Source organism: Pollachius pollachius, assembly GCF_949987615.1.
Source record: "Pollachius pollachius genome assembly, chromosome: 1".
Classification (NCBI taxonomy): Eukaryota; Metazoa; Chordata; class Actinopteri; order Gadiformes; family Gadidae; genus Pollachius; species Pollachius pollachius.
The window spans coordinates 46936058-46950690 of record NC_136934.1 but is presented as its reverse complement, the minus strand read 5'-3'; the positions used below and the strand labels follow the sequence as shown (position 1 = coordinate 46950690).

The window sequence follows — 14633 nt, the reverse complement described above, 5'->3', positions numbered from 1 at the left end:
TTGGCGTTATTGGCGAGAGAGGGCGGGACTTTCACTTACATGCGTTTAGAGGAGGGACTTTTGGTAGAGGGATATCCGTTTCCCTTACATGTTTCGATTATTTCTTTGTCAAATCATTCATAAAAAAACGAAATATTTATTCATCTTTTCATTGTTGTTGTCTTTACTCTTCCACAGTGGTATTGTTCTTGCTGCGCGGACTGAACCGGCGTACACATCTCATAGGAAGCAGCGAACTAGACGTTGTGCGGTGGTAGACTCGGATAACGCCACAACTCATGACCCTCCCCCAGCCTACTGAGTTGACAGGAAGGGGCATCATCATCATCACAGCGCCCAGCAAGTAATTTATGGGAAAGCATTGCCTCCCGTAACAAGAAAGGAAACACACATTGTTTTGGTAACCAACGGCCAAAACAACCCAAATAACGCCAGCCGGACACAAAACCTTCGTAAGTAAACTTTTGATAGTTCAATCTGCTAAGTCGCCTAGCCTTTGTAGCTTCGCCACTGATCATCACACGCATCGGGCGCTAGCCAACGCAGATGTCGTGGTGTTTGTTTTCCGAAATGTGCTTAAAAAAAAACAAACATACAACCATGAACTTGTTGGCAGCATCAAATCTGCCTGTTTTAAAGCAATCCGCGTCCGGTTCGTTGTTTGACAGGTCTCACAGGGGCTAGTTAACGCTAGCCCGGAGCGCTAGCATACTGGTCTGACTCGACACGTTGGGATCTGAGATCAGGACAGGACTTTTATGCTACTTTATCCCAGCGGATCATGAATCGCACCGTTCTGGGTTCACACCCACATTGTTTTAGGGTTCATATACTGATGGTTTCCCCCCCCCCCCCCTTCGTCAGTGTGCGCCACCGCCAAACTTGGCTTGTTTAGTGTATAGTGTGTTGTTTGTTTACTAAGTGGTGAACAATGTGCTCTGGCTGTGTGCCCTGAATCAGGCATCGCAGTTTGGTGAACTACTTCTGTTTATGCCTGCTGTCTTGTAGTTGGGCATCCCTGAGAAGTGCCATGGGAGTCATCGGACGCATGAGCTTGATTTGGTCACTCCTTGTGTGTTAGGGTTGAATAATGGGGCTTGATTATCTGAACAACCTACTTTGAAATATGCAAGTGATGCACTTTATTATGAAACATATATTACCTCCAAAATTGTAGCTTTGTACTTGTATCGTTTTCATATCAGTTTGCTTGTCTAAGGAGGAGTTTTGAAACTAACTTTGGCAACAGTCGACCATGCAGAGTTTCAGTTTCTGTTGTACTGTGTAAACAAGTCCAGACATTTACTGGACTGGTCACTGGAATTAATTTATTCAGGTTCACTGAGCTCCATTGTACTTTGTAACCTGATCCATCCTTGGTGTAACTTTCAGTTAATGAATGTACACACATACTGACATTGATTCAACAATGGGGAGGTTCTTCTTTCAAAAACAACAACATCCTTTATAGCCTGTGTAGTGTACTGTAGATCAACAAAAAACAAAACAGAAGAAAGCTCAGTCTGAGCCCTCTGTGGCTCATACAGTCGTGACATATGGTCCTACTGTAGGCCATGTGTTGACTCTCTGCATGTCGTTTCTGTGTAATGCCGCCTCTCGTACCAGCGAGCAATGGGCCCTCGTCGGAGCGGGCGGCTCTGGCAGGGAGCTACGGAAAGCTCCCGGGAGCTCCGGAGGAAGCATTGTCCCTCTCGCTGCGTGGCTTCTGTTCATTGCAGCATTGAGAACGGCAGAAAAAAAACCACGAGGAGAAGGTGTTGCACAGTGTTGCGCTGACACTGGGACTCATTAGTGTCGAGGGGATGAGGAGTCAAAGATGTTGTTTTCGCTTTTAACCAAAGAGGCATTTCCTTGTTTTTAAGAGGACGGTTTTAAGCCGTCGCGGGATCCGAGGATTTGTTTGTGGAAGGGTGTCGATGATTACCCAGGTGGTTTGACCTTGAAGGTCAGGATCTTTTCGGCGAGCCTCCCAGATAAGCTAGCCCTTTGTGAATGTTTGCCTGAAGGATAACTGCCGGACTTCTTCTATTTTTTTCTTTTCGATTCTACCCGCTGCCATTCAAAGCGTACAGATCCTCTCTCTCTCTCCTCTTTTCCTCAGGGACACACACACACTATGTCGACCCCTCGCCCACGGGGACCTTGAAGTCGACCCGGGACGCTTTTTTAAATTTTTTCCAGCGTCCGGGACCCCTTTTTAAATTTTTTTTCCCGTGGCGGGGGACGATGGGGAACACGGCCACCAAGTTCCGCAAGGCGCTGGCCAACGGCGACGAGCTGCTGTCCTGCCAGCTGTACGAGGGCAACCCCCAGTTCAAGGAGGCCATGGACCCCAACACCAGCTACGGAGAGCCCTACGAGCACAACACAGCGCTGCACTACGCAGCACGACACGCCATGACGCGGCTGCTCAGGTGAGGTGATACAGTGCACGTGTGCCGGACTAAATTATTATGAAATTCGTTCAAAAGTCCATGGTCATCGTTTGATTTGATTTATCTCGGCCCCTCATTGATTATTTCGGCCCCTCATTGATTATTTCGGCCCCTCATTGATCATTTGCATCATCCCGTTTTCCCAAACTGTTTTTTATTCCCGTATTGATTTAGGTTGGTATGTTTATCCGTCATTCATCGAATAGCCTTACTATTTTTACTCGCCCTCCGTCTCCTTACAGTAACACAAGGACCTAGTTGCTGTTAGGTGAAATAAATGCAACAAAATCCGTTCACGAAATATACACCCGCATACGTCCCTGTACGTTCCATCTGGTGCTCCGGGACGTTGCCATCTGCTAGCGTCGCTGAGGAATGCACGGCGCTGGGACGGAACAGGAAGGTGTTCCAAGAGCTTCCAGTTCCTACACACACACACACACACACACACACACACACACACACACACACACACACACACACACACACACACACACACACACACACACACACCCTCCTCCCCCCTCGGTTGTACTCTTGTTTACCCCACTCCTTCCTCTTCCCTCTGGTGGTCTGCTTGCGATCGTTCCAATTCCCGCACTCCATGTTGGTTAAGGCAGAATTAACGAGAGTGGCGTGGTAGAGTGGCGTGGAAACCGAGTGGACCACTGAGGAGGTTGATCGATGGCCTCCTGGAAGATGGTGTTCTGGGTTTCCAATAAGTTGGGGGCCCTTGCTGGTCAGGCAGCTTGTCGATATGCCCTCGAGCCGACCGGTGTATTAGACTCCTCCAATACAATCAGGGCTCTTAAGTTCAGCATCTGAGTAAATAAACGGATGGAAGAGCGGCACCTGATTACTTGAGTACTTGATACAACATTGGGAATATGGCGTTGCTGTCGTCGATACAGTTGTATGCTGAACAGTCGCTAGGAATGCCTCAATCATGAGGACTAAGCGGCCTTTAAAGCCAATAGTGCCGACTGTCAATTCCATTCTGAAGGTCCTTTTTATGTTAAATAAGATTGTTGTTGCCATTTCTTTCCCACGTCAAGAAAATGACGACAAATGACAAATCATGGAGCGAAAAAGCAGCTTTATTTTTTATTCACTTCAAGTTCCATTATTTTGTTTAGGGCTTTAGCCTGCGAATAAATAAGTTTAACCAATCACAATCGGGTGTCTTTGTCAGTCACCATGGTAACCGTCCCATGTTGTAGGACATGAAGGAGGTCACCGCCTGATCACGTTTCTCAACACACATCCCTCCTACTGCGTCCATAGTTGTAAACTAAATGCATAGGCTAGCTGTTATATGTACTGATTACTCACCTCGGTAGCTGTCCACACTCCAAACAGACAAACAATTCCTTGTTTTTTTTCCGCTTATCACATCGTTGTTTTTTTTTTTGCAACTGAGGCATGTGATCCAAAAGGACCTTGAGGCCTTGGGGAGTGCTCACTCAGACCAGGTTGTTGACTCCAAAGCCAGGGCTGTACCTCCCCCATTGACCCTCCCCCTCACCCCGACAGGTCCTTCATCTTCAGCAAGGACGGCAACCCCAACAAGCGCAACGTCCACAACGAGACGGCCCTGCACCTGCTGTGCATGGGCCCCCACATCCTGGGCGGCGAGGGGCCCCTGAACCCCCGCATCACGCGGCCGTATGAGGACGAGCGCCAGCGCGCCGACTGCCTGCAGGTCATCCTGGCGTGGACCGGCGCCAAGCTGGACCAGGGCGAGTACGAGAGCGCCGACATCAACGCCGCGGACAACCGCAAGAACACCTGCCTGCACTACGCCGCCGCCTCGGGCCTGAAGACCTGCGTGGAGGTGAGGGGGGCGGGGGGTGGATAAACACACTGCACACACTCCACACACTCCACACACACTGGCCCAACCGTTGGCCGTCTGAAACGTTTTGCGGAGAGACTCGGGACGAGTTCGGGAACAAGGGTTTTTTTTTTTTTCCGTGGGAAGCTGGAACCGCGCGGACGGCGTCTGGTCCGATTTCAACGCGCAAAGTCTGAGAGCGTTGGTGTCTGAGGCTCCAGGCCTCTGATTGGTTGTGTGCCTGCTCGCGCACAACCAGCGAATCAGCGCGGTGGTGTAAGGAGGGGGCAGACTACCCCAATGCAGCCTCTCTGCCGAACGGGTCAGACGAGAGGCAGCAGAGTTGTTGGGTAAAGGCAGTTGGTCATTGGTTCGAGTCTGCGCGGTGTGTAGGCCCTTATGGCCTGGCTGGAGGTGAGGCCTGTGTGGAGCTGGAGGTGAGGCCTGTCAAGAGGTAGTGAGGCCTGGGTGTGGAGTTGAAGCCTCCTGGCTGGAGGTGAGGCCTGTGTGGAGCTGGAGGTGAGGCCTGTCAGGAGGTAGTGAGGCCTGGGTGTGGAGTGGAAGCCTCCTGGCTGGAGGTGAGGCCTGTGTGGAGCTGGAGGTGAGGCGTCTCTGGAGGTAGTGAGGCCTGGGTGTGGAGTGGAAGCCTCCTGTCTGGAGGTGAGGCCTGTGTGAGGGTGAGGCCTCAGGCATGAAGGCCTGCATGGAGGTTAGGGTGGGGGGGGGGGGGGGGGGGGTGTCAGCGGGCCAGGAAGTTCTCCGGAGAAGGAAGAAAAAGAGGCTGCTTGTGTTTGCTGGCCGAGGCTGTTTTGAATGGGACTTGGCCTCCGGTCAGATGTGTCCCGGTTTGTTTAATGTCAAGGCAGAACAATGTGCAAGCGCTCCCCCAGGGTGACGGTGAAGCCAAGCTCTCCCGGCGGAGCACCTTTTGTTTAAGATCCACCGGAGTCGATGCGTGTTTATGGGTCTCTGGGAGACCGGGACGCTGCAAGCGGCGTCATAAATGTGTTTGAATGAATGCCACGGTTGTTTTATTGGCGCTAGACTGAACTCGGCTGAAACCACCATTCCAGATTGACGGCGTCGTCGGGTTTCACGAATGCCAACGGAAGTGGTGGACGTCTAAAAGTTGTTCCTGTGATGTCAAGTTTGACAACTGTGTACCGGAGATAAACCTGAGCATTGAGCATCAACCTTTGAAATATTATATTTATAAGAAATAAGTGTTAAAAAAAACATTTATATATATTTATATATTTTTTGATTTTTATATCTGAGTATAATGATATATTTTTTTACCCTTTGATTCCTCCTTCCCCCCGCCTCCCGGCCCTGGGCAGTACCTGGTGCAGCGCGAGGCGGACCTGTTTGCGGAGAACGAGCGGCGGGAGACGCCGTGCGACTGCGCGGAGCAGCACCGCCACACGGAGCTGGCCCTCAGCCTGGAGTCCCAGATGGTCTTCTCCCAGGCCCCCGAGGCCGAGGGCGTCGACGCCGAGTACGCCGCGCTGGACCACCGAGAGGTACGGGACCGGCCCCTCCCCCCTCCCCCCGATGCTGTTAAAGGAAGAGTCTGTCCTACCGTTCAGAGTTTGTGAGGCTTAAAACCATGCAAAGTGAACATGTGTGTTGGGGGTAACGGATGGCCTTCCTCTTCCACTTCGAGACGACCCAATGGAAATCGGAATACTGGAGCTCTTAAAGCAAGGGAATGCAATTTGGAGAATTCAGCAAGAGTTAGCATCGGAGTACGAAATAAAAATGCCTGTTTTTATTTCATTTTTTCCAAAGCCACTCTCTCTGAACACATGACTAGCCTGATGGCATTCGCAATATGTCTGCCTAGCCTTGAGGAAGATTCTGGTGATGCGCAATGAGTACACGGGCAGAGGGAATGCAGGTAAATGGACTGCATTTCTAATAACACTTTTCTAACCAGTTGCCACCCAAAGCACTATACAACTATTGCCCAACATTCATCCATTCACACATCAACGGCGGAGTCAACGATGCAGGGCGACAGCCAGCTCGTCGGGAGCAGTCAGGGTGAGGCGTCTCGCTCAGGGACACCTCGACACTCGGCTAGGAGGAGCCGGGGATACAACTAGCAACCTTCAGGTTACAAGTCAACCCCCTCTACCTGAGCCACTGCCACCCTAATAGGAAGGTGGATAGGTAGGTAGGTAGGTGGGTAGCTAGACAGACAGAAAGACATGTAGGTAGGTGGGTAGCTAGACAGACAGAAAGACATGTAGGTAGGTAGACAGACAGACAGACAGACACAGGAAGGTAGGTAGGCAGTTAATCTTATATGGAGAACAACAAAGACTCTGGGTAAATTAGGTTATTCAAGATCTAGCTTGTTGAAGAGTTATGAAATATCTTGACGAAACCAAATCTCCCCCAGAGTGACCCGTGGCAAACTGAGTAACCGGGACAACTGGATCTACAATAAACAAAAACAAAACATAGCAAAACCATGCATGACTGCATGGAAGTTATCAGTAAAGATTTCAATGACTTTAGTGGGATGCTGGGTGGAAGGTTACGCTATGAGTGACTCAGACGGGATGGTAAAATCCTGTAAAAGGCTGAAACAGATGCACACACGCATGCACTCACTCACAGAGAGACACACACTCGCAGAGAGAGACACACACACTCGCAGAGAGAGACACACACACTCGCAGAGAGAGACACACACACTCGCAGAGAGACACACAGACACGCGCAGAGAGACACACAGACAGACAGACAGACAGACAGACAGAGTTAAAGTAACTTTGAACCCTGACATTGGCTTGAACCCTGGCCTTTTCTGACTAGCTGTATGCCGATCAGGTCCGACTTAGACAAGCAGCAAAGAGGTCTTCCCAATATCGAAACCAAAAGAGGATCTTCATATTACCCTGTGATGTTTCGAATAACTTAAGTCAATCAGAAACCTGAGACTATGCAGCCCCCAACCAAAGTGTTAGACAACGGACCAAGACAACTTTACGTCTCTCATACAGGAACAGGCCTCGACACAGAGATACACAGAGTGAGGTGGCGTATTATATTGGCCCTCGCCTTGGGAGAACAGGGGAGATTTAACAAATGTATAAAGTTTCTCGAACAGACTGCAGTTTGTTTAACTACCACCTAACCTTTGGTTTCCTTGCCACTGGGCTTGTGCAGGGTCTGTTTTTGTCGTCGTGTTACATCTACTCGATGGCTTACTGGGGTATAAGTCTTTATTTGTGTGAGAAAGTCCCCTTTGGCTGGAGGAAGTCATTGTTAAACATAATATTGTTTCAGAGAACCGAGCTGTCTGCTATGAAATTACTTCTTGCTAGGGTTTTAACTCTCTTGGGCTTTCACTGCTTCGCTAAAGTCAATTGTTTGAGTGTTATATAAATAATTTTATATCAATATGGAAATAGATGGAGGGGAGATAAACACTTTATTTGGACTGCGAGTGCATCTCCGTGTTTGATGTGGAGCCCATGTTAAATTCGGGAAAAGTTATTGACTGGGTGAAATGTTTCAGGAAGGGGGTAGTTGGGGAAGGAGGATGGCACAGCATCCATTTTATTTATGATGCAGTCGAAATACATGAATATGTTTCAGATTAATATGGTGGTCGGTCTGTACGGATGGCCTGACATGACCTCGTCCTGCGAGTATGGCTTTTTGAGATTGGAAATGTGAACACAGTGTTGAGCTCTGAGAATCTGAGTCGGAATGAGGTTTCACTTTACACATCCAGCCCACATTCATTAAGTGTTATGGCTTCTCCCCTAATAACATCTAATCTGTGAATGATTCCCTCCTACGTTTAGCCAAAAGGATTGGCCCGGCAAAGAAAACAACATACCAAATGTTTGCTAATAAGCTTATGCATAGGCTGACTGGGATGTCATTACATTATTGTGCACTCATTGGGATAATTTTTATAATGGTTTTATGTTGGAAGGTGAGACATTCTGTTGACATGTTATCTATTGGACCAGAGAGGAGCAGTGGGACAGCTGACCCCTGCTGTACTATAGCGGTGCTGGCCATACGCACGGCAACACACTTACAGATTAGTGGTGTTTACTCCGGCAGCCTCTGGTACTCCCATCATTATCACCAGCAGGCTGCTCTCTCACTTGGTCTCTACACTGGCCCTGGTGCCGGTCGGGGCGGGTCGTTGCCTCAGCAAGCAATCATCTCGCATCGTGCTCCCTAAGCGACACTTTCACTGTGTTCTCTCCCCCCTCGCCTTCCCCCATCCGTCACCCTCTCCTCCGTCCCCCTATCCCCCTTCCCTCTCTCCCTTCCCCCCCCCCTCCATCTCCCTCTCCCCCTTCCCTCCTCTCCCCCCTCCTCTATCTCCCTCTCCATCTCCCTCTCCCCCTTCCCTCCTCTCCCCCCTCCCCCTCTCCCTCCCCCCTCTCCCCGTCCTCCTTTGTCTCCCTCTCCTCCCCTTTCCCTCCCCATCCTCCTCCCCCCTCTCCCTCCTTCCCCCTCTCCCCTTTCCCTCCTCTCCTCTCTCTTCTTCTCCCTCCTTTCCCTCCTCTCCCCCCTTTCTCTCCTCTCCCCCCTTTCTCTCCTCTCCCCCCTTTCCCCCCTCTCCCTCTCCCTCCTTCCCCTTCTCCCCTTTCCCTCCTCTCCCCTCTCTTCCTCCCCACTTTCCCTTTCCCTCCTCCCTCCCCTCCCCCTCCCCTCCCCTGCCCACTCTCCCTCCCCTCCCTCCCCCTCCCCAGCTCTATGAGGGCCTGCGGCCTCAGGACCTGCGGCGACTGAAGGACATGCTGATTGTGGAGACGGCGGACATGCTGCAGGCCCCCCTGTTCACCGCCGAGGCCCTGCTCCGAGCCCACGGTACACACACACACACACACACACACACACACACACACACACACACACACACACACACACACACACACACTTTATTAAAGGGGTCTCGGGGGGGATTTTGCCCCAATACCTAATTTGAATTGCCCACGAAATTGTGCTGACCGAGGCTTTTAAAGGCCGAAATACAGAGGTCATTCAATATCGTTGGGTTGGTGATAGAACACAGACGAAATAAGGTAATTCACAACGGTTGATAAATTTTCCTGGAAATTAGCCAAAATGCCCCCAAAAAACGTATATTAGGTACTAGAAAATGGCCTTTTAATGCTTGCCGCCACGGGCTCAAGCGTTCATTCATAGGCGTGTGTTTCAGGGTAATTCGTGTGGGTCGGTCCCAGAGGGTTCCCAGCCCGGTCTAAATTGCTGTATACTGATCTGTGGTCATAACATTTGATGGGCTGCACGATTTCTTGCGGTGGCTGAGATGACATTGCTCAATCAGATTGTACGTGAGCGCAGAGAGGAAAACTTTTCAGTGAAAAACATGACTTTTATATCTTGGGCTGCAACGATTCAAGCTAACCCATTCAATACATTGATCTGTAGATCGACAGGAAAATACATTAGATCTCATTTAGCTAATCTATTAATCGTTTTAAAAGTAATTTTTTACAGTACAAAGTACAAATAACAGAAGTATTCTGCTTAAGGTTGCAGTTCAAGTCAAATATTTTATTCATGGTTAATTATAGAAGGAATAGTTTAGTTTTTCTTGGCTGCTTTTCAGATAAGGCCAGCACATTTAAGACATCACTTTGGACTCTGGTTACTTATAATTGCGTTTGCTATTATTTCTGACGATGATGACTCGTCGAAATAATAAATGATTCATTGAAAAAGTATTAGTTGGATTAGTTGGAGCAACAGTCACACCTAGGGCTGCTACTAAGTTTTATTTTTGATTAAGTTCAGGTCCACACTATGCTGGCTAAATGTAGAATGCTGGCCTGCCGTTGAAACGTGGTCGTTCAAAACGTACATTCCAGAAAGCGATGGTTAAAATTTGTTGGCGAAAGAAAAGGATGTGAGAAAAGTGACATGGGGAGCAGAGTTTCTTATTGAGTGGCTGTTGAGTGTGGTTATGACCACGGGGTTGAATATCTTTAAGTACTCTGTGACAAAGTCCTGGGGATTGCTTTTCTTCTTTTTAAACTTTTTTTTTGAGGGTTCAGTGACCGACAAGCACTTTCTAACACGCGGTCCTGTCTCGGACCGCACCGCTGTTCCAACCAGCCGGCAACCCCCTGATTTCCGGCAGCTCCCTTTTGTTTTGGTTCTCGGTGCCTTGCTCAATGGCACGGTGGCGGCCCACGCTGACGGTGACTCAAGGCCTATTGATCACGCTCTGTAGGCCCCCTGGAACATCCACCGCCTGCCTCTTAATTTCTCCCTGCGGATACTTCACTCATCACTCATTACACGCCAAGGATTACACCCTCAGTCTCTCTCACCGGTTGCCCTGTTTTAATGTGCGCTAAACCGGCTACAATTATGCAAATAACGTCCCCCCCGCAAATGTAAAGTCAAGCAACATAAAGGGAGAGACGTTGTGGGGAATTCAAATGAGGTGTGGAGGTGGCGTCGTGAATGTATGGTGAACGAACGGCCTTGGATTTTTGGAATACTTTCAGTATTTCGTTTGAGCGTGTTTGGCTGTGTGCTACATATGATGGGATCTCCTGGGAGAGGAGAGTGGAGCCGCTGACCCCAGAGATGCTATATTTAACCGCCTCTCTTGTGGGAGGTCAATACGTACAGTGCACCAGACATCTGGCTAAGGATGTTCACCCTCCTTTTTATTTTCTTCCTTACACATGTCCAGGAAGTGAGCTACTTGGATTCTTTGATAATTGCTCAGACGTAATTACCATTTTGTCCGCGGTACAGTCAGGACACCCTCTTATTTGGCCTCATTTTGCACAGCCGCGGCTGCATTTAGATTTTTGTATAAAAGCTTGTAATTCAAGTTTGCATGACAGTCTAATTCAGTCTTCCTCGAGGCAAGATAATTGAATTTTCTAAATGTTTGTACTGTAGTCAAAGTTCCAAACAAGATAATTCAGTGTTCAAACATATCCTGAGGCGTTATGTTGACCTCATTGCAGTCGTGACTATTTGATATTTCTAATGACTATTATAACCAACATTTGATTATTACAAGTAAGATTTCTGGCTGAGTTTCCCAACATGTTTTTTCACTTTTATGAAAGACTTATGCTTTTCAATTCTTTCATACGTAGTAGAAATTAATTTTGCTTTGAAGACTTGGACTCTGTCGTTGGTTACCGTTTAGGAGTGGTGTAAATGGTGCTGTAAAAACCTGAGTATATGTTCTATAAACATGGAGTATTTATAATTCCCTATTTATTTGAAGTAAGTTTATTAAAGGGGTCTTGCCCCTGAAAAACATTTGAATTGAAATTGTGATAACCGTGGCTTTTAAAGGCCAAAACACTGAGGTCATTAAATATCGGTGTGTGATACAACACAGACGAAATAAGGTAATTCACAGCGTTTGATAAATTGTCCGGGGAATTTGCCAAAATGTTAACATATATCACGCACTAGAAAATGGCCTTTTTAATGCTTTCCGCCACGTGCTCAAGCGTTCGTTCATACACGTTCGTGTCAGGGTCATTTGTGTGGGTCGATCCCAGAGGGTTTCCTGCACACACACACACACACACGCACACTTCTAGAACAAACTCCTACTCTCATTGGTTCATCATTTTACAACAAACTCGTCCTCTCATTGGTCCTCCCTCCAGACTGGGACAGAGAGAAGCTTCTGGAGGCCTGGATGACCAACGCCGAGGCCTGCTGCCAGCGCTCCGGGGTGCAGATGCACAACCCGCCGCCCAGCGGCTGCAACGCCTGGGACACCCTGCCCTCGCCACGGACACCGCGCACCGCCCGCTGCTCCATCCCCACCACCCCCGACCAGATCTGCCTCACCCCGGCCGACGAGGACCCCGCTCTGGTGAGGTGGAACGCCGTCTCTCCCGCCCACGTGGCTCCGCCGCCAAAATAACAAGCCCACCGGCGCCGCGAGGACGCGCTAACGCTACCGCTAGGAGGCGACGCCAACTGCCAAGTCGGTTGGTTCATCCGTCTTGGTCGAAGGCAAACATGTATTCAGAGCCAGGCTGACAGCGAGAAAAAGAGCAGCGACAGCCAACTGGCAATTACCTGCGACCCTGGCAGTGTGGAAATAAAGTTTCTTGTACCTGCTGACACATTGCTTTCCTATCTGTTTAGGGAAGCGATGCTGGCTCTCAATAGCGCTCCGCCGTTAGCACCATAGCTAAAGTGACGAATGGATGTTTTCCTAGAGATAGTGGTTCATTGAGCGGGTTTGTATTTAAGTCAGGTGAGCTCACCGGCTTCTGCTAAGTTTCCCTTTTTTAAAGATTCCCACGTTGTAACGTCCCTACAACGAACGGCTAGACTTCAGCTTTTGTCCGGAAAAAGGATAAAGGCGGTCGCGGGTGACTCAATAGGTCGCCGTCCAAACGGTGAGGACGGAGGCTGCAATTCAAGCTAACCGCGCTACGTGGGGCCCAAATGATGTGTTTGGCCGCGGCTACAGTTCAAACGCGAGGGTGAAGGCTCTTCAAAAGCCCCTAATCATAGTCCTCATTGAGGCTAGCGTCGGCTGATGGCCGCATTCAAAGGTTTGTGTTGGATACTGAATCAGGGGGGACTTCACGGAGGGGGGGCGGCACCGCGTACCGACTAGACTGCGAGTACCCTTTCACCGCGGGCTGTGAAGAAGAGCCAGGACCCCCCGTAGTCGATCGATGGGGCCACTCCGGGGGCCCCGTTTTAAAGTTTACAGTTGGTTATACAACTATCAGCCTCTTTTTTCGCAAATCAATACAAACATTGTCGAAGTACACTGGGCCCACTCGGTATGTCCTTTTGCAACGCCCAGTCCCTTGTCGTAAGCTGTGTGTGTGTGGTGGGGGTGGGGGTCATTTCAGGGCAGGTGGTAGAAGACGGGGGGTGGGGGAGTAAAATATAATTTGGAAGATAGCAGGGAGGGCTATTCTTGGCATGGTGCCTTTTGGTCTATAACCGAGCCACGATCGACCGATAAATTGCGTTAGGTGGTCTTTGAGATGATATTATGCCTTCGCCTCGCCAAGTTTCCCTGGTGTACTTTATATAGTATCGGAAACATAATGTTATTCTTTATAATATTTCATCCAGTATATAGGGTGACACTCTCCATATGCATGTTTGTAGGCTTTCTCCAAAGTTTCAGAACATTTTAGTATTGCATTATTCACACATTGTCGTTCTTTTATTATCCTTTGGTGTCGGAGGAACTAGAGAAACTGATTCTGAAGCAGTGGTAGTGTGAAAAATGTACTTTACTTTTTGTGGACCAGTGCATCAGGCCGCATCAATTACTTGTAGCATTTCCAGAGCCTTTAAGTGCATGTTGCTGACTGCCACACTGTTTCCCCGGGTGTCTGGCAGTGCGGCATCTGCATGTGCTCCATGTCCCTGTTTGAGGAGCCCGTCGACATGTCCTGCGGCCACGAGTTCTGCCGAGTCTGCTGGGAAGGGTGAGTGAGTACACAGCAACACGCACTCGCTCCTCCACAACCAATCCCCTCTCTGGAGGATCTGGGCTCCATCTTTGATCTGGGAACATTGAAAGCTTTTCTTTTTTCACGTGAATCGCATGGTTACTGTTAGCCCGTTTGTCTTTTTTAGATGCTAGAGGAAGTAAATCCCTCACTAGGATCTCGTGGCACTCCATTAAAAACGACAACAAAAAACATAAAACCTGCATCAGATTGCTACTGTGCTTTTCATTAATCAGGCAAACGTGACTCGTTAAAGGGGTCCTATTATGCCACAAGTTAAGAGTGTGATTAGCTGTTACAAGTCGTTTGAAAATCTGCCTTTTCCTCTGTTTTAGTGAAATCACAAGTGGGCGTGTCCACCTAGATGTACGCTGGATAGATCGGTCTACCAGCCTAGCCAGTGGACTGTAGCAAACGTTGCTCATCTGTCCATCATGCATCTAGGAGGATACGCCCACTAGTAATGTCTCTAAAACACAGGGAAAGGCAGGTTTTTTTTAAATGGTTTGTAATGGCTAAACACTCACACCTGGTGGTATAATGGAGGCCCTTTAAGATCAAACAGACAAAGCCATGCGAACCACACCTGGGCGGGTCTTTGCCTCCCAACTTGGCATCTATAATCCGTCTCAGTAAAACAGTAAGTGTCGTCTTATCGTGCCTCGTGGCTCCACAGGTTCCTCAACCTGAAGATCCAGGAGGGCGACGCCCACAACATCTTCTGCCCCGCCTTCGACTGCTTCCAGCTGGTTCCCGTGGAGGTCATCGAGAGCGTGGTGTCCCGGGAGATGGACCGGCGCTACCTGCAGTTTGACATCAAGGTAGGGCCGGGGGGGGAGACCCGGTACACTGGGG

General features: G+C 49.2%; 1 protein-coding gene across 1 annotated transcript in view; it reads left to right on the top strand.

Moving 5' to 3' along the window:
* Nucleotides 1-332: 332 nt before the first annotated feature.
* Nucleotides 333-14633, top strand: part of LOC307086137 (ankyrin repeat and IBR domain-containing protein 1-like) — a 42002-nt gene continuing 27701 nt past the window's right edge. The window contains exons 1-8 of the mRNA XM_079751207.1: nt 333-452; nt 2123-2435; nt 3990-4290; nt 5631-5813; nt 9024-9141; nt 11949-12160; nt 13666-13754; nt 14455-14599. Coding sequence (XP_079607333.1) covers nt 2248-2435; nt 3990-4290; nt 5631-5813; nt 9024-9141; nt 11949-12160; nt 13666-13754; nt 14455-14599 — 1236 coding nt within the window. The 5' untranslated portion in view covers nt 333-452; nt 2123-2247. The remainder of the gene's footprint in view (nt 453-2122; nt 2436-3989; nt 4291-5630; nt 5814-9023; nt 9142-11948; nt 12161-13665; nt 13755-14454; nt 14600-14633) is intronic.